Here is a 26,162-nt window from a genome sequence, read left to right as displayed (position 1 = left end):
CCCCGAAGTTATAAAAATTCAAAAAGGTGTAACGCGTTATCCCATTCTATTCCCACATGCGTGCCCAGAATTTTTGTTTTTACGTCTAATTATACCGTTGGCGAGTTTTTTTCTTTCCCCCCCCCCCCCAAAGAATCCAGACTGCACGTCATGATGTGATGTGACAAAAAGTGTAATCCGAGCCCGTTCCACTCTACCGCGCGTACGTAAAAAAACCTGTCAAAAGTCTTCATACAACCACACCACACCACGCGGATTTCGTAATCCATACACGGAAGGAAGTTCCTCTACAGTTTTTTTTTTTTTTTTCCGGCGTAGTATGTGTGCCATTTTTTCTTTCTCTTGTAATGCTTCAGCCTCTCGCTCTAAGCCTGTAAACGATTATTTTCACCCAGATTGATTTACACTTTCCCGTTCTGGTGTCGGGCATCAAAGTCATTCTGGATCCGTGTATATCACTTGGGGGTAATGTTGTATTGGATAAAGCAACTTGGTACAACTTTATAATGTCTTGCTTCAGCAAACACCTCGCGACTCATGCAAAGAATATAGCTTCACTTCCAAATGCTTTCAATTGATCGATTCTCCCTGGGTATCTCCAAGCATCTCATAGCAATAAACACACATTTACAACATCCACCTCACGCGGCAATCTCCTTCCCCTTGCCCTTATCACTCGAATCAATTGTATCCGCCGACCCTGCAAACGCCTGCTGAATGGGCGGCCGCGGCTTGGACGCGATATCGAGTTCCGCAAACTTCGGCCGGACCTGGAATATGTTCACACGCGCGGCGTTGAAGACTTGCTCGGATGGCGGGATGGCTACGGCGAGGTTTGTGTTTTCGGTAAGGCGCGTGATGAAAAACATGAACCTGCCGGTTTTGATTTGCATTTCGGCGAAGTTGGCGCTGCCGGCGGGGATGTTGGTGTGCCGCCTGCGAAGAAATGTGTTAGCGCATGGCAGGTAGAGACAAGGGTGTAGAAGACGTACGCCATGCTCTGCTTGTGTGTCTTCAGGATACTCGATATCCGCTCAAATCGGTCTGTGAAGGGGTTTGGCTCCTCCGTCTTCCGCGTGACATGTGCCACGGTCAGACAAGTCGTCCTCTCGTACAGGATCAGTTCCCTCGCATCGATGACTTCTGCCAGCTGCTCCAAGAGCGCTTCGATAGTCCCTGCATTTGGGATGAGGTAGTATATTATCTTCGTCCATGCCTTGTACAAGCTCTGATCCCAGATGCTTGTCGCAAAGAACTCTACAGTGTCCTTGAAACCCTCTGACGCTTCTCGAATATAGTCGGCGCGCTCATCGAACATGGCTTGCCGCAGCCGCGCTTGGACGAGATCCATCTTGTGTATGAGACAGAAGACCTTGGCGCCGGGACTGCATTCGTGCAAGGCGCGTATGATGTTCGAGTACGATATGACGTCGGCGGGAAACTCGCGAGATTCAATATCGAAGACGAAGATGAGGACAGCGACGGAGCCGAAGACGTGGTTGCGGGATTGCGTGAGGTAGTTTTCAACGAAGCCATCCTGACTGCACAATGTCAACTCGGCATCAGGTCAGACAGCATGAACTGCGCGCATACCCTCCGCAGTCCCACAGATTGAGCATCAGATTCCCCATGAACTTGATGTTGCTGTGCTCCACGTCGATGGTTGCGCCCAGCCGTCGGACGTCCTTTGCAACATAGTTACTGAAGACAATACTGCGCATCGACGACTTGCCGGCGCCGCTCTTGCCCATCAGCAACACCTTGCGCTGCTTCTGCCGCTTCGTCGTCGAGTTCATCTTGGCAGCTTGTTGACGCACGCGACTCGTGGGGCAGGTACGTGTACGCCTTTGGACGACGGTGGAGACCTAGATAGACTAACGATATCTGTAGGGTTTGGAATGTGTCGTGCACCGACCGTGGGCTGAAAGCTAAGCGTCGCTCGTGTACGATGACGTATTATGAACAGTGGTGAACAGTGGTGAAGGGTCTACAGTCAGGATGCTGCCTCGGTTGTTCTCGATTGTAAAGTGCAGATAGTGGGTACTGATTAATTGCAGGCTGAAGTGTGGAAGGTTTAAGATTAGTCGTCGAGCTGCTAAAGTTACTGCCGGAAGAAGCAAGCAACGTCGTGATGGAGGAAGGCGCGCTCCGAGCCAGCACCCGCAGGAGCTTACATCTCCTTGGCCTCTGATTCGCTCGGCAAGAACACGCAGCAAACCCAACACGTGAGTCTGTAGGTCCCGAATTCTATTCAGCCTCTTCCTCTAGTGCAATGATAGCATTTGCAGGCTCTTCGCCGAATTTGAGATTGGCAAGATTAAACGTCGATAAAGCTTGGTTGTCGTTCAAGGGACATGGAAGCCTAATTGGACAGCCCAACAAGTCTCAAAAAGCACGCGAACAGGAACATGGGCTCAATCGAGAAGGTGCATGGGAATTAATCTTCGATCGCTGACTGTTGCACGATCGACGGCAATTATTATCTTTTAGTAAAGTGTTTCGAGGCCTACGCAGCCCCATGTTCCGTATATTCCCCTGTTCCAATTGTTCCGTGTAGAAAGCAAAGCAACATAGAAAACAGCTGTCGGCGCTGAAATGGACCGACTAAGACAATCGCTAACAAATGTGTCGTGTGCGAGAAAGGCAAACAAATATGAACAAGAAGCGTTCCACCACGCGTCGACCGTCGAGATCGTGCATCGTAAATAATGGCTGTCCGCCGGACGGTGAAGGGATACCGTGGTTACGGGTGGTATAACAAGACCATCGGAAATTAATATCGGTAGCGTGCGCGGCATCCGAACCGAAATGAAGCAAAAGAAGGCTGCAAGGGAAGCTCCAGGGTATCTTTTAAAAAACTGTTCCATCCGACAAGATCATGATTGGTGGCTCTTTGGTGTTGGGCCGTGACACTTCTGCGATTTCGCGGCCGCCCTGTAAACTTTGTTAGCTGCATGCCGCACGGCAGCCCAGCATGTGATTCGACTCACCTTCCAGCTCCCTGCCTCGAGCATCTGCGCCAGGTTCAATCTGTCAGAACCGCTCAGGCCAAGCATTTTATTGACGTCTACCAGCAGGTCGTCTAATAACCCAACTGTGACTGCGCGCCACTCGACAATCACATCGTCATCGGCTGTAAACATGGGCACAACTTCCATGCTTGGTTGTCCTTTGGTCTTGGCGTTATGCTCGTATTGCGCGAGTCCGCGCTTTGAATCCTCTGGCTTGAGTGTCAGAAGTCCAGTGTCGATGAAGAGTCCGCCGTTGCGATATTCTGGCAGACCGGTCAAGAGCTCTGCACCTGCAAAGTGCACGTGAAGCAGCTTTGTCATCGGGACCATGAGCGAGTACGTCAGCCATTGCGTCAGCTTGTGGAAGGGAACAATGTTTTCCCAGGGGTGGGTTGGATGCGATGGCATGACGGAGCACGGCCAAGCGTCGCCGATTGGGAAGCCGTCGATTTGGGTCCGAGAGGCTGGCCAGATGGGGGTCAGACTGTCCATGAGCGTGTTCCAGAGCGTGGGCAGGGGAATGATGGGGACCGATGATGCCTGGGTTGTTGGGTGCGAAAGTAGATAGTCTGGAGGCGTTAGTCAACGGCCATAGTTGAAGTGCCACAACATTTACCAAGCATGTTTCCTGGACGCGCCTCAAGTCCAAAGATTTCCTGGTTCCGCAGAGCTTCCGAGAGTCTCAAGAGAAGGGTGGTGCGACCCTCGAGGCCATCAAGGGGGTTGCTGTCAGTGACCTGCAGACCGCGGGCCATGATGGCGACGTCCAGCTTGGCGAGGCCAGCGCTGTCAACCTGGCACGGCTCTCTGGGGTCGCTGCTGAAGACGCCGGCCTTGAACATCTCAAGACTGGCGACGGCGAGGCCTTCACTGCGGCGGTAGATCCTGCCCGACTCTTTGCTCTTGTACTGCCACTTTGTGCCGGCGCCTGCGTCGAGAAGCACCGAGACCAGGAACAGATCGAGCAGGCGGCGCGTGCGTTCCTGATTGTCCACGGTGGAGGGCCACGACGCCATCAGCTGGTCGATGCGCGGGCGGCCACCCACATCAAAGTGCTGCCAGCGGCCGTGGGGTGGGATGGAGGCGTAGTCGGGCGCATAGTCTCGCTGTGACACCCGTCAGCTGCACGTAAGTCGCTCCTTCCTCTTGCAATTCCTACCTTGATGATCGACACTACAAAACTGGCTACATCGTGGAACTTGGTCATGTCGACGGTAAAGTGTTTGAGCTGGTTCTTTTTGGCCTTTTCGAGGACCAGCTTGGAGCGCTCACGCACGGCATAGATGCTGCGCAGGTAGCCGGCAGGGTCCAGCGCTGGGTCGGGTGCCTTGGGGAGAGGCACGTCTGGGAAGCTCGTGGGCCTGGAGCCGTTGGGTGTGGGGCCAGGGGAGCGCAGAGAGCCATTGGACGAGTTCGGCTGGCTGCCGTTGGGGGAGACGATGGGCTTGGAGCGCCTTGCGGCCGAAGAGTCTCATGATGGCGGCGGCGACAGCAGAGAGCGTGAGGTTTGCAGGCGGAAGGTGCGGTCGAGGAGGAGCTCCTGCAGCAGTTTGGGGATCTTTGGGAAGGCACGGCCGGCGTCGAGGGCGGCGTTCAAAGAATCCACATTTGATTCCAGTTCGAACGAGCCCGAGCCCGAGGAAGCTAGCGCGCGGTTCGCGTAGGGGTGCATGGGCTCGAGCGGCGGCTGGGAGATCCTTGGACAAAGAAACGCCAAACTCCATCACACGTGCCATCGCTGCATCGCTGCATCACGCATCAGTGCCAGCTCGTGCTCTTGCTGCCTTGCTGCCTTGCTGCCTGCCACAGCCAGCCCAGGGTCCGCGCCGAGGAGATCATATACACTAGTCGGCCTCGTATATAGGCTTGTGCTGGACCGCGATGCTGACGCTGACATGGTCTCAATGGCCGTCTTCAGTCGGACGGTTGTCTGTCTCGCAGCCCTTCCGTCAAACAGCGCGCGAATCTACGCCATATCTTGATTGACTCCACATTCCGCACCAAGTGCATTTGACAAGCCTTCACCCTGAGCCACCCGGCTTCAGACGAAGGGCCACCAGGTCGCTTCCAGCAACCTGCATGCGACATGCGACATGCCACATGCCACATGCGACCCTCGACCCTCGACCGTTTGGTTGCACACTGCACGATCCTCCAACCCTGTCTGCTCGAGCATCGCGCTGCAGGGTCTCGCTTCTCGTCCTTCTGTGCGACTTTCAACCGTCGGAGCATCGTCCCTTTTTCTATAAAGTTCACGCGACTTGTGCACTTGCTCCGCTCTCCGTGCCCATCGCTTTTTCGGGGGTCCCAGAATCGTCTCCTTGCGGCTAAGCTCCAATACTCGGCCCTACTCCCGCGCATAACCACGCCGCGAGCTGCATTACTCACGAAACGCTATCTCTCTTGACGTTCCAATTCCAACACCTGGCGACTCGGCTCACAGAATCTTGCGCCATCACACCATTGACATGCACTGTTGCAGTCGCCTCCACGCGACAGCGGCTGACAGGTTTCACGCACGCAGGGAGCATCATCGGTCAGAGGTAACGGGGTACTGACGGGATGCGATTCAACCAAGCACACAGAACCGCGGCCATGGGTCGCGGGTTGGCGGGTCGGCAAATCCGTCTGGCCGAGCATCTGAGCGTCCGAAGCTGCAAGTTTTGACGAAAGCTGGGATCAAGAGGCCCGTTCGTTCCCTGTATCAATCCAGGTACCAATACCTACCAACTGCAACAAAGACTTGAAAAGAGCCTCAGTTCCAATCTTTTCTTACGCGTAAATCTGCGCCTGCAAGCTCTGCCGCTTCCAGCGGCATATTCGAATACTACTCTTCGGGCCGAGTCATGCTACGGTACGCGGAACCTGAGCCCCCATTTGGAGCCATGGCCCATGGAGAAAAGCCCTGTCAGGGGTCACACAGCAGTCGGGAGCCGCCGCCCACACCAGGCCGTGCTTCCTCTCCGCGGTCGTGGTCGTGGATCGATTGCACCCACTGACCATATCTTAACTCGAGGGCCACGAGTAAGAGCCTGGTCTGGCCGCCACAGATCATCGTGATCACCCGTTCACACGTGAGGAACCGCATTGACATTGATGTTTTTTTGCGCTGTATAACACACGCACGCGCACATTCTCCAATACTCTACGCACTCTGCGCTTATCCCAACAACATTAAATTACCCGGTCAGCAGTAACATATGGCAACGGTCTGGCCACGCAGGATGCCGTGCAGGACGAGTGGTTATGCGCCTGTCGGTATGCGATGCGGTTGTCCATTGCCGCTTCACAAGTGGTGCGCACACAGTTGAAAGGAAGCAAGATCAGCGAACGTCATTTCGGCACTTCGCGGAGCAACAACTTTTTTGCACAGATGACAAGAGTGGCATGGAGCAAAAGATTGATGCACTTTTCGTTTCATACAAATGTGCTCTTGTTGGTGGAGCAATGCAGAGGTGTGCAGGAAATTACCAACACCACTGTTCACAACCCTGGATGGTTACGGGCAAGGCAATACTCTGATGGATCCATCCTTCTGCCCAACGGCAACTCAGGCAGCGGCATGACAGGAGCCTCAGTCGGGTGTAAAGAAGGCAACTACTGCGAGACTTGCAAGGAGAGATCTGGGGGTGTTGATGGCGGGTATGGCAAGGCGAGAGAAGGTGGAGGGCGTAGAGGGGCGTGGGTTTGAATGGAGAGGATAGAAGACGTGGACACTAGTTGCTCGATGAGCTGAGGTTCTACAAGTCTGCTATACTTTGGGAAGATTGTCCGCAGGTTGAGTATTACGATGAATTTGCCAATTATGAGCCTGCCATACAAAAACTCCAACGAACCGGTCTAGCAATAATTTTTTTGATCCTGACCAAATGTTTCCGAAATCTTCAGACTGGACCCTGCATTTCGGATGGTGATGTTTGGCTCACGTGCATGAGTGGCTGTGCGTGTGGCGCACGAAGCAAGCGCGACCGACAGGCATGCATTGCGAAACCAACTGTACACCTTGCAATCATGTCATGACCTACTCGTCCACATATCGATTCTTCTCCTCCTCATACTCGACCAAACAATGGACGATCTAGCTGGCCTTGACTGGTCCCAGCCCGCCAAAAAGCCCATCAACACCCCCACGGCCTTCCCTCCATACCGCCAGAGCCCCACACCGCAACTATCTGGCCGCTCGACGCCCCTCGTTGGGCTTTCCACGCAGCAATCGGGAGCTCGAGCATCTCCTGCTGCTGCGTCCGCCTTCAAGCCGCCGTCGAAACCTGCGACCCCCGCAAACGACAGCTTCGCTGGTCTCGTGTCCATCAACAGCGGTAAAGCTGCGATCAACAACCTCTCGCTACAAGAACGACAGAAGCAAATACAGGACGAGAAGCTGAAGCAAGAAGCGGAGCGGCGGAAACAATATGACGCGACCTTTGGAGGTGCAGACTCAAGCCATTGGGACACTCTAGGCGGTGGGAAGGGCACACCAGAGCCTGCAGCATTTGGTGCGATTCGACCAGCTGCAAATGCGACCGCGAACCAGGGTTTATCAAGGACGATCAACAAGCCATTTGCGGGCTTAGATACGAGTGCTAAGCGATCTGTCCAGTCTCCACCCGCTGAAGATGACCTTCTGGCTGCCTTCAACTCGGCGGCACCAGTTGATGCGTCAAGTCACTTCCCCCCCGCTGCACATGGTAGCGGCCGAAGCACACCCGCCGTCAGTGCGAACGTTTCTCGAGGCCAAACACCGCTGCCACAGGCCACTGCGAACAATACATTCCAAGACGACGACGATGATATGTTCGGTCTCAAGCAGATGGCACAAAAATCTGCCGCGCCAGTTCCACCGCCGCAAACAAACGATGACGACGATGACATACTTGGATTGCTAGGAAAGCCTGTGTCGGAATTCGAGCAGCAACAGAAGCAGGCTCGGCAAGTCGAGGAGCGCCAACAGGCACGTCAAGAGGCACGACAACCGTCCCCACGGCCTATGAACGATCAAGATAAGGCAGTTGCCGAGCTGGTGGATATGGGCTTCCCAGCGGATAGGTCCGCGATTGCACTTGCAACAACGGAATCGGGACTTGATGTGCAAGCAGCAGTGGGTTGGCTGTTAAATCAGGCGCACGCGGAGGCGAAACAAAAGACCGAAAGCCGCAGCCAAGATCGATCACGGCGAGACCCGGAAGAGTTTGAGGACCGGCCAAGGCGCAATGATAGCAGGTCCAACACAAGACGAACTCGAGAGACTGAGGCTGTGCCGGCGTGGATGAAGGGCGAGGAAGGACGGAGTCGATCCGGACAGCGCAAAAGAGAGGAGGGCGGTCAGGAAAAGGATGTCACTCAAATGGCTTCTGAGATCGGTACCAGTCTGTTCAAGTCGGCAAACTCGCTATGGAAGACTGGGCGGAAACAGGTGCAGAAGGCTGTGGCAGACTTTCAACAAGATGGCGACCCAAATATGCCCAAGTGGATGCGCGATGCTCAGGCCGCAGAGAATGCACCCCAGAAATCTGGCAAGCAAAGAGCTGCAGCAAATGCTACTGACGAAGCAATGATGCTAGAGGCGGGTGGACGACCCTCCAAGCCGTCTCGATCTAACGAATCGAGGCATGTAGACGATCTACCGGTGCGGCAAAGAAGAGAACCAGAAGGAGGGCGAGACGTTTTCTCAGATCGCATGTCCTCGCGGTCTCCAGCTCCGCGGCAACAGACGCCCAGTCTCGACAAGCGGCCAGCGACGCGATTGACCAGACAAGAGGTAGAAGAGCAGGGTGCGCAAGCATATATAAGCCCTGCTAGAAGAAAGAAGGCTACTCCACAACCGCCGATAGATCTGTTCGCGCCTGAGCCTACACCGTCAGCGCAAACCTCACGGCAAGCTACACCCGCCCAGTCGAACAACCCTTTCTTGCAAGCAACTTCAGCCCCCAAACCAAAAATACCTGCAAGAACACCATCACCTCCCAGACCGAAAGCTGCCCCGCGTAGAATACCGCCCGTCTCTTCCTCCGCGCTCAATTCCTCCGCATCCGATCGTCAAAAAGGCTCCGAAGCATTCAAGCGCGGCGACTACACGGCTGCGCACGCTGCGTACTCGTCTGCACTTAGTCCTCTTCCCCAATCGCATCCAGTCACAATCGTCGTGCTCTGCAATCGTGCCGTCACCAACATCAAGGTTGGTGACCCAAAGGCTGCTATTGCGGATGCCGATGCAGCCTTATCTATAATCGGCATATCGCGGGGAGAAGGCGAGAAGATTGCTACAGGCGGTGTGGAAGGCGAGAAAGACATGAAAGAGTTCTATGGGAAAGCCTTGATGCGCAAAGCCGAAGCGCTCGAGAACATGGAGAAATGGGGCGATGCTCACAAAGTATGGAAAGAAGCAGTGCAGAACGGCGTTGGTGGTGCCATCAGCATCTCAGGTCGCAATCGCTGCGAAAAGGCTGCAAGTGGTGGGAACAAGTCCGCCCCTGCGGCTCGCCCGGCACCTGCTCGCAAACCCGCACCAAGGCCATCTGCAATGTCCGATCTTGGTGGTGGGGCTGCGAAGGACTCCGAAGCTGTGAAGCGCATGAAAGCAGCCAATGCTGCAGCCGAGAAAGCAGATGACGAGAAGTTTGCGCTCACGGACCAGGTGGACGCAAAACTCATCTCATGGAAAGGCACAAAGTCAGACAACTTGCGGGCACTGCTTGGATCGTTGGACAAAGTTCTCTGGCCCGAGGCGGGGTGGAAGAAAGTCAACATGGGCGATTTGGTCATGCCGAACAAAGTCAAGATCGTCTACATGAAGGCGATTGCAAAGGTGCATCCTGACAAGGTACGTCAATGTCTTTACTTTAAGTGGTACTAGCGCTGACCATGTTGCTAGATCTCACAAGCAGCGACAATCGAGCAGAAGATGATCAGTGCAGCCGTCTTTGCGACACTCAACGAAGCTTGGGATAAGTTCAAGACGGACAACAACTTGTAGTCATTCTATCTTTACGGCGATGTATACGATCTGGGAAGTACGACCACTTGAACATGTAGCATGGACAAACAATATTATTATCAAAAACCTCTCATGCCGTGATGTTTCCCGACTTGCGCTAGTGCGGCTGAATGCAAAGCCTGGTTCCTGGCAGATCCCTGTTGTACCCCGGATTTCTCGGGCTCGGCATTATGTAACCAGCCTCTGGAACTTTTCACCTGTGCAGTCATCGCTTTTCATTTCATTCTTAACGGCTGACATTGTTACCGTCGGAATAACTTCTAGCTTTTTGATCGGACGCCCTTCGCTCGCGTCTGTTGTTGTCGTCGCTGTTCTGTCATCTCCGATCTAACACGCTCTTTGTGCGCACGCGGTCAAGTCGCCGAAAAAATACCAGCGCATACGTCATATCACGAGTACTTGAATTGTACGCGCAGCGGGAGCAAGACAGACGTAGCTCAATTACTCTCGTGTCGCTCACCGGAGCGCGTCGGTAGTAGAAGGGAAGGATCAATTGGACTACTACATCGTCGCGAAGATGTTCCCGCCATCACAGGGCTTGCGTCTTGACATTGATGCCATCAGTCAGATCTTTGGATCGATCAGTATCGCTTGTTGGATAGGTACGCCCTCTTCGTGTCTTGTACCACTGGTGCATGAAGTTCACGTTGCACGGAGCTAATACGCATTCTAGTCGTGTTCTCGCCCCAGATCATTGAGAACTGGAAGAGAAGCTCAGCAGATGGCTTATCAGTCGTCTTCATCGTAATATGGCTGGCTGGTGACTTCTTCAATATCATTGGTGCGGTCTTGCAAGGTGTGCTGCCGACTATGATTATCTTGGCTGTATACTACACCTTTGCCGATATTGTGCTGCTTCTCCAATGCTTTTGGTACAAGGGCTTCACACTGCGAGACGACTACAAGAAGCCCGGAGACGACTCAGACAGCACGACAACGTCAGCTTCAGAGCAGTCACCGCTCCTCTCAGCTCAACAGCAACCGTCAAACGGATCACACGCCAATGGCAACGGTAACGGATATGGATTCGACATTGCCCCACCTAGAATCTCCGACATCGACAGACGCTATTCGTCAAACTCCCAAGGCTCATTCCGCGAACGCTTCCTCTCGATCGACGGCACGCATCTCTCGCCCGTCACGCCACTGCACAACGACCCAGCCCAGACCGCTACCCCACCGCGCCCGCAGCCCGCTCAATCCACCTTGCAAACAGTCCTCTTCAATCTCGGCACCATCCTCCTCGTCATTGCCGCTGGCATCTTCGGCTGGTATCTCAGCGCCTCGCGCGCCCCACCGCCACATCACAGCCACACGCCCTCGTCCGAATCCACCCTGCACTTCAACCTCTGGGGCCAGATCTCCGGCTACGTGTGCGCGCTGCTGTACCTCGGCTCGCGTGTGCCCCAACTCCTACTCAATTACCGCCGCAAATCCACCGATGGCATCAGCATGCTGTTCTTCCTGTTTGCCTGCCTGGGCAACCTCACGTACGTGCTGAGTATCCTCGTGTACAAGCCGCGGTGTGCCGGACACCATGGGGCATGTGCGGACGGCGAGGCCAGGCGCGTGTATGGGAAGTATGTGGCGGTGAACTTTAGCTGGCTGTTGGGAAGTTTCGGCACGTTGGTTTTGGATGCGTGTGTGTTTGTGCAGTATTTTATGTATAGGAGGGATGAGGAGAGTGATGGGGAGGATGAGTAGGGGTCAGGGATGGGAAGTGTTTGTTACGTCGTGTTATGGAAAAAGGTGGAGTTTTGGAAAAGCGCTTCGTTTGGTATGAGGATCTTGGGGGTTCGGTGAAGCGTTTGCTGGGCAGGATGGCGCTTCGGATGCTTATATGCTCGTTTGCTTGATGCCCAATATGTCCCATATATGCTTCATCTTCGCGTCCTCCCTTCTGCTCACGTTCAAAACTCTCACCTTCTACCTTCCATTCCAACATCTCATCCATCTCCATCACCATGCCCGCATCCACCCCCTCCCAATCCACCGCATTACACATCCTCGTGCACAAAGCCGAATCCCTAATCACCCTCTACCCCCAACGCTTCTCCTCCATCGAAGCCGCCAAAGCCTTCATTTCTGACCTCTGTAACCTCGACCTCGCCACCCCGCTCGACAACAAAGTAGCCTTCCTCGTCGCCATCCACGCCTTCGAGAACGGCGAATTCTACCTCGACACGCCACCCCCCTCCCGCCAAGTCCTGCGAAGTAGTCTCCCTCGCTCTCTCCTCTTTGTCGTTGAGACTGACAGCGGCGTACAGATGCCATAGAATCCGCCATCTGCACGCTCCTCGCACAAATCCGCACCTGGCCATGCGCACTGACGTCCGTGGCCCACGCGCAATCCTTCCTCACCGCGACGTGTCCCCGCATCCATGACCTGACGTTCGCCGGCCTGCCCGATGAGAAATTCCAGCGCTACGTGTCCTTCAACACTGCGCGCCGCGCGTGGGAGATGCGTGCTTTTGACCTCCACTTCACCCCCGACACGTGGAAGCGTGCACCCCTGCCCCTGCCCCCGCCGAGTTTGTCGGCCGCCATACAGCGGGATATCGACCGCTTGACGCTGCTGCTGCCGCCCTGGCCAAGGCACTTCTCAGACCTGAATGCTGCGCGCGATTGGGTTAGGGGTGTGGCTGAGAAGAGGCGGTTCAGGTATACGGGGTGGGAGGGCGTGGAGGGGATGAGGTACCGGTGTTTTGTGCAGTTTAATTTAGCGAGGGGAGAGTGTGGACGGGGAGTGTTTGGGGTTGACGAGGGAGGGGAGAGAGTGAGGAGGGGTGGAGGTTTGAGGAAAGATGGTGGGAGGGGAGATGAGGAAGAGAGAGCGGACAGGGCGAGGACTGCGGGTGTCAGGCCGGTTTTAAAGAAGCTTGATGATGGCCGAGGTGTGGTCGATGAAGAGAAGGTCGAGCAAGAGCAGGTCCAGCGGTTCAACGTTAGCACTGCGTCGTATGGACAGAGTTTCCGGGAGTTCAAGAGTCGGGCTGTGGTTGTTGTCGATGCTGATGAGGATGAGGAGAACGAACCGCCGCTGAGTCCGGCGGATTCCATGGAGCCGCTTGCTACGATCGAGGAGGTCGACGAGGATGTTGAGGAAGAACATGAGGTTGTTGAAGCGGGCGAGGAAGAGAAGCCGGATCCTTTCGCGGTATGTCGATCTGCAACCTAGCAGGACTTTAACTGACTTGTTTGCATAGGCTCTCGTTGCTGATCTTCGGCGTGAGTTCATTCTCAAGGCTGCTTTCGACTAGGCGAGTTGGTGGGCTGGATGACGGGGAGAAAAGTTTTGTGTTTTTTGGACCGTTACTGCGTGTCTTGTGGAGTTTGTATTGGAAACTTGTTGTCTTTGATTTCTCTTTGGAGTATGTTTTGCTGTCTGCGAACTTGGTCATTCCAAGCCTCTTCAACTCGGAGGCAAAACGGACTGTCATCAACCAGTCTCTGAAACGATTCATTCGATATACACTTCCGTACAATATCCAAAACCTCAACTCCCCCCTCACACCTACATGCCATGAAATCATCCAGACTTCTTCTCCTTCTCCGCCTTCATCCTCCTAACCTCTGTCTCAATCCCCCTCTCCACCTCTCCCTGCAACTGCTTATAAAACCCCATCTTGAAGAGCACCTCATACCACACAAACAACGGCGCCAAAAACAGCGCCTGCACAAGATTGTCCAGCAGCGCAGGCTTCCTGCCCTCAAACTTCCCATGCCCTACAAACTGCGCTATCCAACTAACCCCATGGACCGCGATGGCGATTGTGTTCACACGCGTGGTGTTGAACTTGCCAAGCAGCTTGTTGGCGAGTGCTGCAGCGCCAAGGATTATGGGCGTGGTAGTGGCGCCAGCGATGTTGGGGGAGAGCAAGAGGTAGAGGGTTGAGTAGGTGAAGGCCGCGAGGGTGCCGAGGTTGAGGGGGAGATTTAGGCGGGTGAGGAGGGCGGGGGCGCGGATGGGGAGGGTGGGTGTGTTGGAGCCCTGGGGGTTTGTTAGATACGGTAGAAGGAGTGTTTGTAGAGGTGGAGCAGACGTACGAAGACGAAGCCGGTGGCTAGGAGGACGGGGACGCAGGCGATGTGGATCGCGACATTTGTGGGGTCGCGGTGGTATGCGCCATACTGCACTTTGTTAGCTGGTGATATAAGAGCGATGATGACGATTGCGTACAAAGACGAGGTTCTTCTTCAGGTCGAAGAGTGGCATTTTGAATCGCTGTGTTGTCGTGGACTGGATGAGTGAAGGTGAGATGCGACGCGGGGTCCTCCACACTCAAGATATGGATGGATCCTTCAGCCCCAGCACATCTTACGCACAAGCATATCTCTGGCTTCAATTGGCTGTTTACTCGGATCACACCACCGGTTTCCGCGACGCTTGGCCGTCCGAACGGTGCTCGCTTCGTGCGAGGATATCGTACCGAGGCATGTGGAACGCGGTTGCTGATTGGAGATGCGACATCTGAACGCCGCGTTGATCCGCAGTGGAGAGAGAACCACGCGCTAGATCGTGGGCTATGTGGGGAAGGCACGGTAGCGCGGCGTTTCTATCTGGACGTCGTCCGATTCCAATTCAGCAATTCCATCCTGCGTTAATAAATATTCCATCTGATGGCGAATCACGTCATAGGTGGAGAATGTCAAGGGAGTATGAAGGTTCATTGATCTAGGAAAAGCATGGGCTGCGGAGACGAACTTCGCGCAGCTGCTAATCTAAAAGCATAATCTGGACTGAGCTATGCCCTTCAAACATCTGAACCTACTAATCTAACCACCCATATCAAGAATCGAGAATGTTCGCCATCTAGACGTGCTTCTCTCCAACAGGATGAACCACCACCGGACCGTCGTCGAGCTTGTACAGAATAGGTTTCGGGAGACCCTTCTTGCGCATGATGTACGTGTTGATCCACCACGGCAAGTTCTGCGACACCTGGTAGCGCATGTGAGTGCGCGTCGGGACGCTGAAGATGAAGTCCAGCTCCTCTAGCGTCCGCTGCTTGGTCTCCGGCAGCCAAAGGAAGATCATGATCAGAGCGATGATGTTCAGACCAGCGTAGAAGCCGAACACGCCCTGCGGCATGAACGCCCTGAGCATGCGGGGAAGCGTGAGCGATAAGACGGCGGCCCAGAAGTTGTTGGTTGCGACGGCCCAGGACATGCCCACTTCGCGATGGGAAAGCGGGAAGACTTCAGCCGAGTACGTGAAGGGGACTGGACCTTCGCCTGGGGAGTAGAAAGCGCCGAAAAGGTAGATGAAGAAAGCGATCAGAGGGAGATGTGCAGAGCTATCCTTGGGGATGTAGTAGCACATGCCTGCGGCGAGCAACGTCCAGAACATGTTCGGGAACGTAGAGAGCAAGAGGCCGCGGCGACCAAATGTATCGATGGTCCAGATAGCAGGGAAGGCGAAGATGAAGTTGACCAATCCGAAGCCGAAAGAGGCGATTAGTGCTGTCTTCTCTGAAGCGCCACCCTCCTTGAAGATTGTGCTGCTGTAGAAGGCGATAATGTTGATACCGCACATCTGTTGGCTTATCATGACCACAAAGGACGCTAGGGTAGCACGACGGATACGTGGAATCGTGAACAGCTCGATGAATCGGGTGAAGAGGTTGCTCTTGGGGCTGAGACCGGCCTGACTAACCAGAACGTCTTCCTGGGCGAGAAGAGCATGGGTGTAGTACAAGTCTCGGGCGGCCTGGAAGGGAGTGTTGCGCAGCTTCAAGAACGACTGGTAGGCCTTGGCATACCGACGCTTCTTCATCAGCCATCGAGGAGACTCCGGTACGAACGCAATCCCGAGACAGAGCGGGATGGCTGGGATGAACGCGGATCCGAGTTGAAGACGCCAGGCGATGGCGCCAGTGTTCATGACGCAAAGATTAGCCACGAAACCAAGGAAGATGCCAAAAGCCGTCCAGACCTGCCAGCTCATGACGAGACCGCCACGCACGCTAGCTGGACACACTTCAGCGGAGAAGACGGGAACTGTGACTTCCTTGAGACCCATGCCAACACCAAGCAGGAGACGACAGACGACGAGCTGAGGCCAGCTCTGCGAGAAGCCCGACCCAAGCGGCGCGAGCAGTGAGAAAATAGCAGCGATGAAAATAGTCCACTTGCGGCCGATCAGGTCGTTAATCGGATCCGAGATCCAAGCCGTGAGCAAAGCGATCGCAATGTACGGACAAGAATTCACAAATCCAATGATCCAGCTGTTCTTCTCGCAGGTGCCGAGCGCAGTACATGTAGCGCCGGAGTCTGGAATACCAAATGCCTGGCCGAAAGTCAAGTTGGCGCCGTTGGAACCCGTCTGGTCCCAGCCCTGGATAGCAGCGGCGACCGAGTTCAGAATGATGGTGAAGTACAACATGCGCGGCAGCTTGAAGCGGTGGGTGACTTCTTCGCGGATGGCCTGGCGGTCGCCGGCATCGAGTTCTTCAATTTCCTCGTACAGAGTGGGAGACTGCGCGAAGAGGGCGCCCTTGATCAGGAGCGGTTCGATGTCTTGCAGGCCGTGCTCGACGGCGAAGCTGTGGACATCAGCGAGTAGTTGGGCCTTTGAGACGGTGGCGAGAGGATTGCGGATTCTGTTTGTGTCAGTGTCTTGGTCGGAAATGCTCGGGACAGTGCTGTTGACGTACTCTCCATCGAGGTTGGCCGTCAATTGGCTGGCGTTGGTTGGATGCTTGTGCTCATCGGAGGAGAGAGACCCGCGGTTCTCGATGTGCGCGGTGGTGGATTCGCTATTGAAACGTCAGTGGGTTTGCTAGGTGGATTATGATCCAACACAACTCACATGCCGTTAGTCTTGTCCGTCATGATCACGGAGTTGGTACCAAGAGCGAAGGTTGAAAGTTGTGACTTGAAGGTGAGCAAGAAAACTTTGAATAGCCCGTGGCCGGGAGAGTTTAAGTATCCGTGAGGGAAATCTCGCGCGATGTCGGGCTAGCCGTTTGCACAAGGCAGAACTGGCAGTGACAGGTTAGGATATCACTGTTTCACAGCCCGAATGCGCTGCATCAAAGCATCTTGCCTTGTTCGAATATCACGCGCGAGGTCATACAGACCAATGAGAGGAAAGACTACTAGAAGGATGATCTTACACAGCGGCCTATCCCGAAGCGTCACCGTGCTTTCATCACCAGTGTTGCCATTCACTCTATCAGAGCTTGTTAGCGTGGCTCAACTGGAGCTAGTGTGTGCAGTCGATCCGAGCACCAGAGAACTACAAGTTCGCGGGGTATGTGAATGGAAGTGTGGTACGAGCGTAATTAGACATAATTCAGCTTGCGCGACCACCTTGTGTTTGCCGAATCGAGCTAAAATGTTGAGCTGTTTTCAGCAGCGAATTGCCATCAACATGGCCACGTGCATGCTTCACAGAGGGTCTCAAGATTAACACATATTGGTGTTTTATCCATTACCGTCACACCACGTGTTACATACAGAGATAGACCTGCATCCTGTCTTTCATTAATGTGTATCGAATGCCGACTAATGTCTTGCTCAAAAGGATTCATTAAAAAACCCAGCTCAAGTCTGACACAGTGCGACATCACACATGCAACATTACCTAGACTCATCTTCCATGTTCTAGCCACAAGATTATGCCGTACTCTCACCGGTACCGGCTACCGTTGCACCATCAAACGGGTGTATGTGACCAGTTCAACTCAGCCTCCAGAGCAAGAGGCTACTAAGGGCACGTGGCCCAACTCTTTCCAAAACGTCATGAACAGAAGGCTTCGCGGTGATAAGCATGACAAGCTCTGGAAAAGAGAAACTACCCCGCATTCTTGCTATGCCGTCTCGGTTCTAGTGCATGGTAAGCGGGGATGTTTGGACCTGGTGTTGAGTCCTCGCACCCCGTATTGCGGTGTGGTACCAGGCTGATGGGACGATTCGGCTGGTTGCGTCATTTTTTGGTGCTGCTTTGGTGTAAGTGCTGGATTCAGCCTACTCGGTGCCGTTCACCACTGTGAAATTTGCGAGGCTGGATACTTGATCACATGAACATGGTCGACGGGCGTAGCGGTAATCTACCGGAAGCAACTCTAGTGCGTCTGTACATCACGTCGGGATTTGGACTTGGACTCGCGACTCGATTATTTCTTGCCCTTCTTCTTTGTATCGGATTCCTTGCCCTCCTTAGCAAACCCTCCTAGCAACAATGCCTCTCTGGCTGTGGTGTTGATGATGCGGAAGCGATCTGGGCCTAGATGGACGCCGCCATACCACCTTGTCACTACTACCATGACATCCCATACATCCATCAGCTGCATGAGGTGCAGCATACGCGAGCCTGCTGCTGTCTCTCCATCATCGTCGCAATCCTGGTAGCTCGTGTCGTTGGGGCCTTTAATACGCCATGCTGTCATATTATGAGTAGCTCGGGCGGCTTTCTTATCCGTGGCTAGAAGGTGGGCGACAAACTGGCTGGCTTGTGCTGGTGATGATACTGGCGCAACTCGCGCCAAGAAGACCGATTTCTTTTCAGAGAATGCTGGAGCAATGATCCATGGAGGCTCTGGTCCGAGGTCGATGGCAGGATCTGATGAGAGCTGTGATGGGTCCGTTACAGTGGGCTGTTCTTCTGCTTGGTCGTGCAACTGTATCTCTCCATGCTCTTCGGCCTTTTCCAAGGCTTCTCTTACTTCTTCGAGCAAGTCGTAGATGCATGCCTCGCCAGGCCGATAGACTTCTGCAAGAACATCTCTAACTATGTCCACTGCCCGACTGCCCATGCCCTTCGCGACATCCTGTCCCACACTTTGCGTCCCTAGCACTGATATGGGTGCGTCAGGATAGTCTGCGGGGAACTCGATGCGCAATGTTATCGACGGAAATGATGGCAATCGCAAGCTGAAAATTCTGTCATCTTCATTTATGGGTGCCAATGTGCCCTCGTCGAAAATCGAGTTTATCGAAGTGAGTTCATCCTGAATTGCGTCGTTGGACATGTTTGATGAGCACTGACCGAGGCCGTGGGGGAAGCTAATCGAGGCAGAAAGCGCGCTAGTGCTAGCGCCGCACGGAGTTCGAAAACCACATGCATTGTCGCGTCCGCGCTGCTCCACATGGTCCCCGATATCACGCCAGCACAACCGCCAACATTCGTCTTGATAGCCATGGCGCAGAACGATGCAGCCAAGCGCGCCGCGTCAATGCTGACGATAGCGCAGCTTAAGTTCAAGCAAGCGTTGAAGAAGGACGACAGCAGTGAATCACGTCTACCACCTGTTGCTATCGAGCTGAGCGCCCAGTTCTTGAGCGACCTCGATGCCGTCTTAAAGCAGAGCACGCCCGCCAACGTCCAGGTATCCGACTACACAGCCATTGATCACTTTGCCTCGGGGACAGACTAATCTCCCATCATAGAAATGTACAGCATGGATTGTCAAGCACGTAGCATCCTCCAGGATACGAGTAGCTTCACTCGGCGACTACCTGATCTCTGTGTCCAGGTCTATCATGGTCGACCAGCCAACATCGGCAGCAGTGCCAGCAGTCAAAACAGCAGCCCGCGGTCGCTTTGTGCCTTTGTTGATCATCAACGACGTGCTTCATACTGACAAATATCATCAGCGCAATACAGGCAAGACTGGTATCTTCGGCAGGGAGTCCATGTCATTTATTCCCGAGCTCATCGAACTGGCTGCCGCATACAGTCCCGAAAAGGATTCACAGGCTGAGAAGAAGCTTCGAGCACTACTCAACTACTGGGCGATCAACCAGCTACTCAGCGCAGACGATCTCAAGTCTCTCCAAGAACAAGCTGAGGAGGCGCTTCTCATCGCGCAAGGAGTTACGCCTGTTCGCAGGAGGAACTATCTTCTCCCTGAGTATCATGGTGATCGGAACGCCCCGTGGCATGAGCTGCCAGCCTCGTACATGCTCGAGCAAATGATCAAGCACCCGAACCGCCCTATCGATCCCCGCAGAATCAAGGTTGCAAAATTCGACAAGAAGCCTGTCTCCGCCCATGTACGCAAGCTGCTTGACAACTACTTCGAGAATATCGACCTCAAGTATGTGCCGACAGGCGACAACCCGAATGGCGAAACCAAGAAACACAAGCTATGGCTCGACCCCATGGGACAACTCGTCAAGCAGAACAAGGAGACTGGTGAGATCGACACGGTGTACAACGGGTACGGCTGGTCGATGAAGCTTTGCCAGGACATGCAGGAGGACGGCGTGCCTCAAACGATCAAGGTAGCTCGGGAAGAAGCACAACGCGAGGAGGATATGGAGGTCTTGCGCCCTGCACCGCAGCAGCGTCATAGCGATCGTCGTTATTCACCATCGCCACGCCGTCGATTATCTACATCGTCCGAGTCAGATTATAGGCAAGACCGAGGCGGCCGGAGTCGTCATTCATCGAGGTCATCATTCGACAGCCGCCCGGCATCTCGCTCTGAGAACCGCCCGCGATCCCGCAGCCGTCACCGCACATCATCCCGAACGGGGCGTAGAAGCTCCCCGGATCGCGGCCGCAACTATCCTGAGAGCCAGCGGGACCAACAGCGACCGCCACCTAGACCGTATAGTGGAACTTCAGCTGGCCCGGGACAGCAGTGGAACAGACCAGATGCTTCTGGCCGTGGCCAAGGCATGCCGAACAGCAGCCAGTACCCTCCTCCGCCTCCACCAGCTGGTGCCAGGGGATTCTCGCAAGCTCCACCGTTCCCTCCTGGTGCACCGCCTTTTCCTCCTCCGCCGCCCATGGCGAACCAGTATGCTGGACAGCAGTTTCCCCCGCCTCCCCCGTTCCAGCCTGGCGCATTCCCAGGTGGCATACCGCCTCCCCCTCCGCCGAATTACATTGGACCATTTCCGCCTCCACCACCCAACGTAGCAGCAATGCAGAACCAACCTTACAACTTCGGCGGTAACCAATTCGGCAACAGTGCTGGACATGGTCAGACTGGAGGCCCTGGGCAAGGTCGGGGCAACTTTCAAGGTGGTCGAGGTGGTTTCAGGGGCGGTGGATACAACAACAGGGGTGGATATGGAGGTCAACAGCGTGGCCAGCGTGGAGGATGGTGATGGGAGTTTGGAAATGACTTTTGTATAAGATACTGTGTCAAGTAGAAACCAAATGACGTGAGCACGAACGCTTGCAGTTAGAGCGCAAACATTACATGAGCTACTTGCTGCTATTGTGTGGGTCGTGATTGTCCTCGTGTGATTGTCCTCGGTGAAGTGAAGATTCGACGAGTCTCATCAGGAGGCTGGGAGGTGAGAACGTACAACTGCGATCCAAACTTTTACTTTTCAACTGCAACACTCGCGAGCTATGCGCCCGGATACCCTCAACCAACTACTATTGCTTTCGCGATTTCTCTTACCTCTCAAGCTCTCTAGGCCGAGGTGACGCGCGACGCGTGACGCACGCGACTCATTGGCTGCAGGTAAGTACCCGCGCAAACCGACTTGGACCCCATGTCTCCGCCGAGGAACTCTCGCACATGTAACCAAACGTTCTAACAATGGCTCTCGAGAACAGCGCATCCATTGTTTCCAGCGGTACCGCCGTGTAATGGCGACTTCGAAGCGCAAGCGCAGGACAACCCAGTCTAAATCGACCAAGCGACCAAAACACGTCGATAGCGAGAACGAGGCCTCACCAACGGAGGACCTCTGGGCGGCAGAGCGCATCCTCGACGAGAGACGAGTTAGAGGCAAACTGCAATACCGAATTAAATGGAAAGGCATTGATCCGGCTACTGGCGACGAATACGTCCCTAGTTGGGAGCCAAAAGAGAACCCTACACCAGATCTCGTCGCAGCGTGGGAAGAGAGGAAGAGAGCTACCACGAGCGCGAGCACAGCAGTAGGACCTGTCAGGCCAGAACCAGCTCGGAAGGCGCGAGTGATCGAAAGCAGTCCCGAGCCCTCTGCGGCGCATACCACGAGCGCCCTCTCACGCCTCACGACTCCAACCACTACTCCAACCACTACTTCCACCACTACTCCCATAGACGAAACCAATATCCGACCTTCGAGTTCAGTCACCACTCCAATTGGCATTCCAACTGCAAAGCGCCCCTCTCCTAAGATACACGTTGGACATCGCGGCGACAGCTTTGATCCAGACGAGTACGAGCCCTTCTCGCAGCTCGCAGCCACACAAAGCCTATCGTCGGCGCCAGTACATACGCAGGGGAGCGAGCTCGACAGCTCCCAGCTGTTTGCAGCGCGACCAGAATACGAATCCTCAGGTGTTGTCCCAGACTCCCAGAGCTCGGTCGGAGAGGGCAGCTTCATCCCTACCACACAGCAGACCACGGGAACAACACAGCAGAGCTCGACCTTGAACGAGTCGCAGGAAGAAGCTACAGAAGATTCAGTCCGTTTACCCGAAATACACCACGTGCTAGGGTCGTTTGCTAACAGTATCTCACAGGGCTTACTCGAGATTGTGGGACAAGTCGCAGCTTCAAGAGCACCTTCGCCGGCAAGATCTATTCCCGAGACCATCTACGACACCACTGTGGATTCGCAGAGTCAGCAGCAGCGGCGACGACTACTTTCACAAGAGCACGCTGAGATACCTGCTGCTTCTGCAGTCACGGAGAAGTCACCGAAAGCGAACAGCGACCTCGAAGGCCAGCACGAGTCGGAAGTGAGTACACATATCGAGGACCAATCGCAAGTCGATCAAACTTCACCTGAGCATCCTGCCCCGCCAAGCTCCTTCTCAGCAACTGTACAAGCCTCAGAGGCAGTTCCTTCTAAAGACAGACCCCGACCTCGACCATCTGAAGACCAGGGTCAGTACGCTGGCAGTCACGGGGAGACGACAGCTGCAACCGAATTACTCGGAGGCTCTTCTGAATTTGTTGTCGATGAGGTGGTGAAAAAGCCGAGCATTGAGCACCGCGCGAACACAGAGTATAGTCTAACCGAGGAGCGCACCCAAGTGCTCCCCACTGAAGTACAATCGACAGGCCTTGCGCTGGTGAGCGAACCTGGCGAGCCCCAACTCGAACGATCTGGTAGCCAAGACATCGCCGAGGCAAGTCCAACCGAGCATTCGGTACCTGTACTAGACGGAGCTGGCCCGTTCCCCGATCTCTCTCACGACCCACAACCCGATTCCTTCGACGTCGCGCAAGGTTCGAAGAGCCAGGTAGCACCAGCAGTCTCAGACGACACCGCTATCACCCACGTCCCATCCGTCAACGGGACAGCGTCTGCGCAAACACGCGCGATCCCAACAGAGACTAGTGCTGCGGGCCCAACTCAAGTGTCACCAAACAACGCGCCTCAAGCATCAGAGCTAATACACGCAGAGCCCTCGTTGGTTCTATCGACGCAAACCGAGGACGAGGTTTCATTCGCACAGTTGATCGCGCCTGAGTGTACTCGTAGTCGCTCTCCAACAGTCGCACAGCAGACCGCGGCTGAAGCGGAGACAGTTGTCCAATCTACCTACGACACAGTCGAAGAGGCGGTCCTACGCCGCGATTTTGCTTTGAACTCGCAGACACCTCATTCGACTGCGTCACGTGAGCAGAACGCGCAGGTTGTTCCACCGCAACAGGACCTCAGTACGCAAGAAGAGACCGAGAGTATACGACCATCAGTCGAAATTGCAGATCAAACGGATTGCTCTACACCAGACTCCTCCCGGCACGATTCTTCTCAGGATACACCGGAGCGGAGCAAGAGCCCAGCTGCACCTAGCTCTTCTCCTATTGCACAGCCCCCAAGCCATTCACTGCCTGCGTTGGATTCAAACATCCCGCAGCGGCCTGTATCGCCGATACCCTCTTCTTCGATCTCTATCATGGCTACCCAAAGTTCAGCGGCGGAAGTGCAGCGGCAGTTGCAGGAGGCAATGGCAAAAGCGAAACAGAACCAGGCTCCATTCACACCAACACGGGCACTGCGAAGGTCGAATATCAACGCTACGCCATCAGTTACTGCCCCTGCCCCTGGCAAAACTCTAGATGACGCCAACTCCAGTTCGAATGGACGATTGCTTGGCGCTGGCGCATCGCCGTCGATAGCTGCCACTGACGGTACCCGATCTCCTTCGACGATACCAGATCGATCACCAGCCCTATCGGCACCCACTTCGTTGCGGACTATTGCACTTACACGCGCTACTAATGCGCCTGCTGCAGATATCCACGAATCTCAGCCACAAGAGGTCCTTGCCGGGGAGGTCATTACTGTTGTGCCAGCTATCGTGACGACGGAGCCGACTGTGCCCGAGGAGCCCTCCTCTGATAATGAGATAATGAGCGACGCATCAACCGACGGTACTGAGAGCTTGCTCAACGACGATCTGCAGCTGGATTCTGAAGAGCGCATTGTGCCACTCTTCATAGATGGACGCCAGGGCGAGGAGTACACGAATGTGATGAACCATGGAAAAGCTCTTCTCGATGCTTTCGCAAGGGACCGAGACGGATTTGAACCATTTGCCAAGATCGAGGAGCTATTAGCAAACTTCCATGCTCTCGAGACCCATTTCGATCTGTTCTACGAGGAAGCAGGACCCTCCAACAGCGGCCCAGACCCAGCGAGCCAGATCGAATTCCTGGGAAATTTCGGCAAGGAAAACTCTGCCAAGTTCAACTTCCTTCACGTCTTGTTCCATGCAGCGAGAGATGAAGAGAAACACATTGTGCTCATAATCGAAAACGAGAACGAATCACTTCTCAGCATCATCGAGACCTTCTGTAAGGCGTGCTACGTGCAGTACAACATGCCAACAAGAAACCGGCAGTCTAGTCCTGAATGGGTCAAAGGCAACCTCCTAGTTACCATCTTCCCTAGCACGACGTCACCCATTATACGGCCTCCAGACGTGATTATATGCCTTGATGGCGTTCAAGATGCGAAAGTTATTCGACAGAAGAACTGGGCACGCCACCCAGATATCGAGATTGTGCCTGTGCTGCATCTCGTCATATCTAGAACCGTCGGTCACATTGAGCGCTACCTGTCATCATCGCTTAATCGGCGAGAGCGCGCACACACGATCGTTGCCAGTCTTGGACAGATGCGATCCCAGCTTGGAAAACCTATTGACGAGGATATGCCTCGAGCGCCCGTTACAGCAACCCTGGTAGCTGCATGGCTTAGAGCCGACGAGTATCCACGCGATTGGCCTCTGGGGTCGATTGGCAGCGTGAAGGATGTGATCGAGTATCAAACGCAGACGTCTGAAGAATCTCCCGTGGCGGAGCGCACAAAGCGTCCCCACGAGGAAGACGAAGCTCTTGATCCCGCAAAGCGCATGCGCCTAACGCCTCAGCCCCACGCAGGGCCTAGCTCGAGCGTAAGCCATGATAACGACATTACTCGGATTAGCGATTCCATGCCTGGTACAGCTCTTGATATGTCATTGCTTCGTGCGCAGGCGGCTCGCCCAGAGGAGGCTCTTCAGAAGGAGAGGGCCGCAAGAAAAGCTGAACAAGCACGCTACCGTGAAAAAGAACTTGCATGGGACAAGCAGCAAACCGCGCATGAGGACTTGACCCGCGAGTATCGCATACTGCTCGGCAAGCAGCAAAGCTCAGAAGAGCAGGTCAAGTCTCTTACGAAGAATGTTGCCACGCTCCGCGAGCGCCTTGAAGCCCGCACGATGGAATTTCGCACCAGAGACGAGCAACTCGAAGATCAACGCAATACTCACAGTCTTTCCGAGGATGCAAAGATCGCTGAGATCACTAAGCTGCGTATCGATGTAGCTCAAGCTATTGCCGACAAGGAGCGCGCTGTCAAGTCCGCAACAAGTGCCGATGCCACCCTCGACTACACAAAAGAACAGTATCGCCTCGCCCAAGAAGCCGCGACCACCTCAGCCGCACGTGTCGCAGAGCTTGAGACTCAGGTGGTCAAGCTCAGCCACATAGCCTCAGGGCAACCCGCGGAGCTGAAGAAACTGCACCTCAATCGCCAGTACGAGCAACAGGCAACGCAGATCAAAAGTCTCAAGGCAGAGAACCATATTCTGAAGAAGAGCGTAGCGCAGAAGGACGACGAGCTGCAAAGGGCGAAGATGAGTGTGGGAAGACAAGGTGTAGGCACCAGGGGGACAAGTGTGACTCCTCAGCCGAACAAGGTCAGGAGTAGGGCTGCTAGTCCCGCGACCAGGTTGAGCAACTTAAGGAATGGTTAGG

At 54.6% G+C, this 26,162-nt stretch overlaps 9 protein-coding genes across 9 annotated transcripts; 4 read left to right on the top strand and 5 right to left on the bottom strand.

Moving 5' to 3' along the window:
• Positions 1-641: 641 nt before the first annotated feature.
• SNOG_11119 (hypothetical protein) lies at positions 642-1,796 on the bottom strand (the record flags this gene model as incomplete). Its single annotated transcript, XM_001801316.1, has 3 exons — positions 642-936; positions 993-1,541; positions 1,594-1,796. The coding sequence occupies 3 exons, from the start codon at positions 1,794-1,796 to the stop codon at positions 642-644; spliced, it is 1,047 nt and encodes a 348-aa protein (XP_001801368.1).
• A 1,054-nt stretch (positions 1,797-2,850) lies between these two features.
• On the bottom strand, positions 2,851-4,683 carry SNOG_11118 (hypothetical protein; the record flags this gene model as incomplete). Its single annotated transcript, XM_001801315.1, has 5 exons — positions 2,851-2,934; positions 2,991-3,580; positions 3,628-4,117; positions 4,171-4,465; positions 4,523-4,683. 5 exons carry the CDS (start codon positions 4,681-4,683, stop codon positions 2,851-2,853), a joined length of 1,620 nt encoding a protein of 539 aa, XP_001801367.1.
• A 2,397-nt stretch (positions 4,684-7,080) lies between these two features.
• SNOG_11117 (hypothetical protein) lies at positions 7,081-9,984 on the top strand (the record flags this gene model as incomplete). Its single annotated transcript, XM_001801314.1, has 3 exons — positions 7,081-8,618; positions 9,000-9,831; positions 9,883-9,984. The coding sequence occupies 3 exons, from the start codon at positions 7,081-7,083 to the stop codon at positions 9,982-9,984; spliced, it is 2,472 nt and encodes an 823-aa protein (XP_001801366.1).
• A 538-nt stretch (positions 9,985-10,522) lies between these two features.
• On the top strand, positions 10,523-11,709 carry SNOG_11116 (hypothetical protein; the record flags this gene model as incomplete). The annotated part of the gene is made up of 2 exons (XM_001801313.1): positions 10,523-10,607; positions 10,679-11,709. 2 exons carry the CDS (start codon positions 10,523-10,525, stop codon positions 11,707-11,709), a joined length of 1,116 nt encoding a protein of 371 aa, XP_001801365.1.
• A 260-nt stretch (positions 11,710-11,969) lies between these two features.
• Positions 11,970-13,265, top strand: SNOG_11115 (hypothetical protein; the record flags this gene model as incomplete). The annotated part of the gene is made up of 3 exons (XM_001801312.1): positions 11,970-12,219; positions 12,282-13,162; positions 13,212-13,265. The coding sequence occupies 3 exons, from the start codon at positions 11,970-11,972 to the stop codon at positions 13,263-13,265; spliced, it is 1,185 nt and encodes a 394-aa protein (XP_001801364.1).
• A 184-nt stretch (positions 13,266-13,449) lies between these two features.
• Positions 13,450-14,285, bottom strand: SNOG_11114 (hypothetical protein). Its single transcript, XM_001801311.1, has 3 exons — positions 14,186-14,285; positions 14,053-14,136; positions 13,450-13,996 (listed from the first exon to the last, which is right to left on the bottom strand). The coding sequence occupies exons 1-3, from the start codon at positions 14,219-14,221 to the stop codon at positions 13,535-13,537; spliced, it is 582 nt and encodes a 193-aa protein (XP_001801363.1). The 5' UTR covers positions 14,222-14,285; the 3' UTR covers positions 13,450-13,534.
• Positions 14,286-14,818: 533 nt separating this feature from the next.
• Positions 14,819-16,839, bottom strand: SNOG_11113 (hypothetical protein; the record flags this gene model as incomplete). The annotated part of the gene is made up of 2 exons (XM_001801310.1): positions 14,819-16,763; positions 16,817-16,839. 2 exons carry the CDS (start codon positions 16,837-16,839, stop codon positions 14,819-14,821), a joined length of 1,968 nt encoding a protein of 655 aa, XP_001801362.1.
• Positions 16,840-18,125: 1,286 nt separating this feature from the next.
• SNOG_11112 (hypothetical protein) lies at positions 18,126-18,980 on the bottom strand (the record flags this gene model as incomplete). Its single annotated transcript, XM_001801309.1, has 1 exon — positions 18,126-18,980. One exon carries the CDS (start codon positions 18,978-18,980, stop codon positions 18,126-18,128), a length of 855 nt encoding a protein of 284 aa, XP_001801361.1.
• A 117-nt stretch (positions 18,981-19,097) lies between these two features.
• Positions 19,098-26,161, top strand: SNOG_11111 (hypothetical protein; the record flags this gene model as incomplete). The annotated part of the gene is made up of 9 exons (XM_001801308.1): positions 19,098-19,317; positions 19,409-20,299; positions 20,370-20,756; positions 20,931-21,074; positions 21,388-21,434; positions 21,548-22,372; positions 22,430-23,576; positions 23,732-23,947; positions 24,156-26,161. 9 exons carry the CDS (start codon positions 19,098-19,100, stop codon positions 26,159-26,161), a joined length of 5,883 nt encoding a protein of 1,960 aa, XP_001801360.1.
• Between the last annotated feature and the right edge of the window lies 1 nt (position 26,162).

Source organism: Parastagonospora nodorum (assembly GCF_000146915.1).
Source record: "Parastagonospora nodorum SN15 chromosome Unknown scaffold_18, whole genome shotgun sequence".
NCBI lineage: Eukaryota > Fungi > Ascomycota > Dothideomycetes > Pleosporales > Phaeosphaeriaceae > Parastagonospora > Parastagonospora nodorum.
The sequence above is the reverse complement of the archived record's forward strand: the minus strand, read 5'-3'. Positions and strand labels throughout refer to the sequence as shown.

What these genes read in the sequence shown, in the direction of transcription:
- SNOG_11114 (XM_001801311.1), bottom strand. Translation starts at nt 14,221, where the DNA reads ATGCCACTCTTCGACCTGAAGAAGAACCTCGTCTTT. An exon ending in TGAAGAAGAACCTCGTCTTT is followed by an intron (nt 14,137 to 14,185) that starts GTACGCAATCGT and finishes AACAAAGTGCAG; the next exon opens with TATGGCGCATACCACCGCGA. An exon ending in TAGCCACCGGCTTCGTCTTC is followed by an intron (nt 13,997 to 14,052) that starts GTACGTCTGCTC and finishes ACAAACCCCCAG; the next exon opens with GGCTCCAACACACCCACCCT.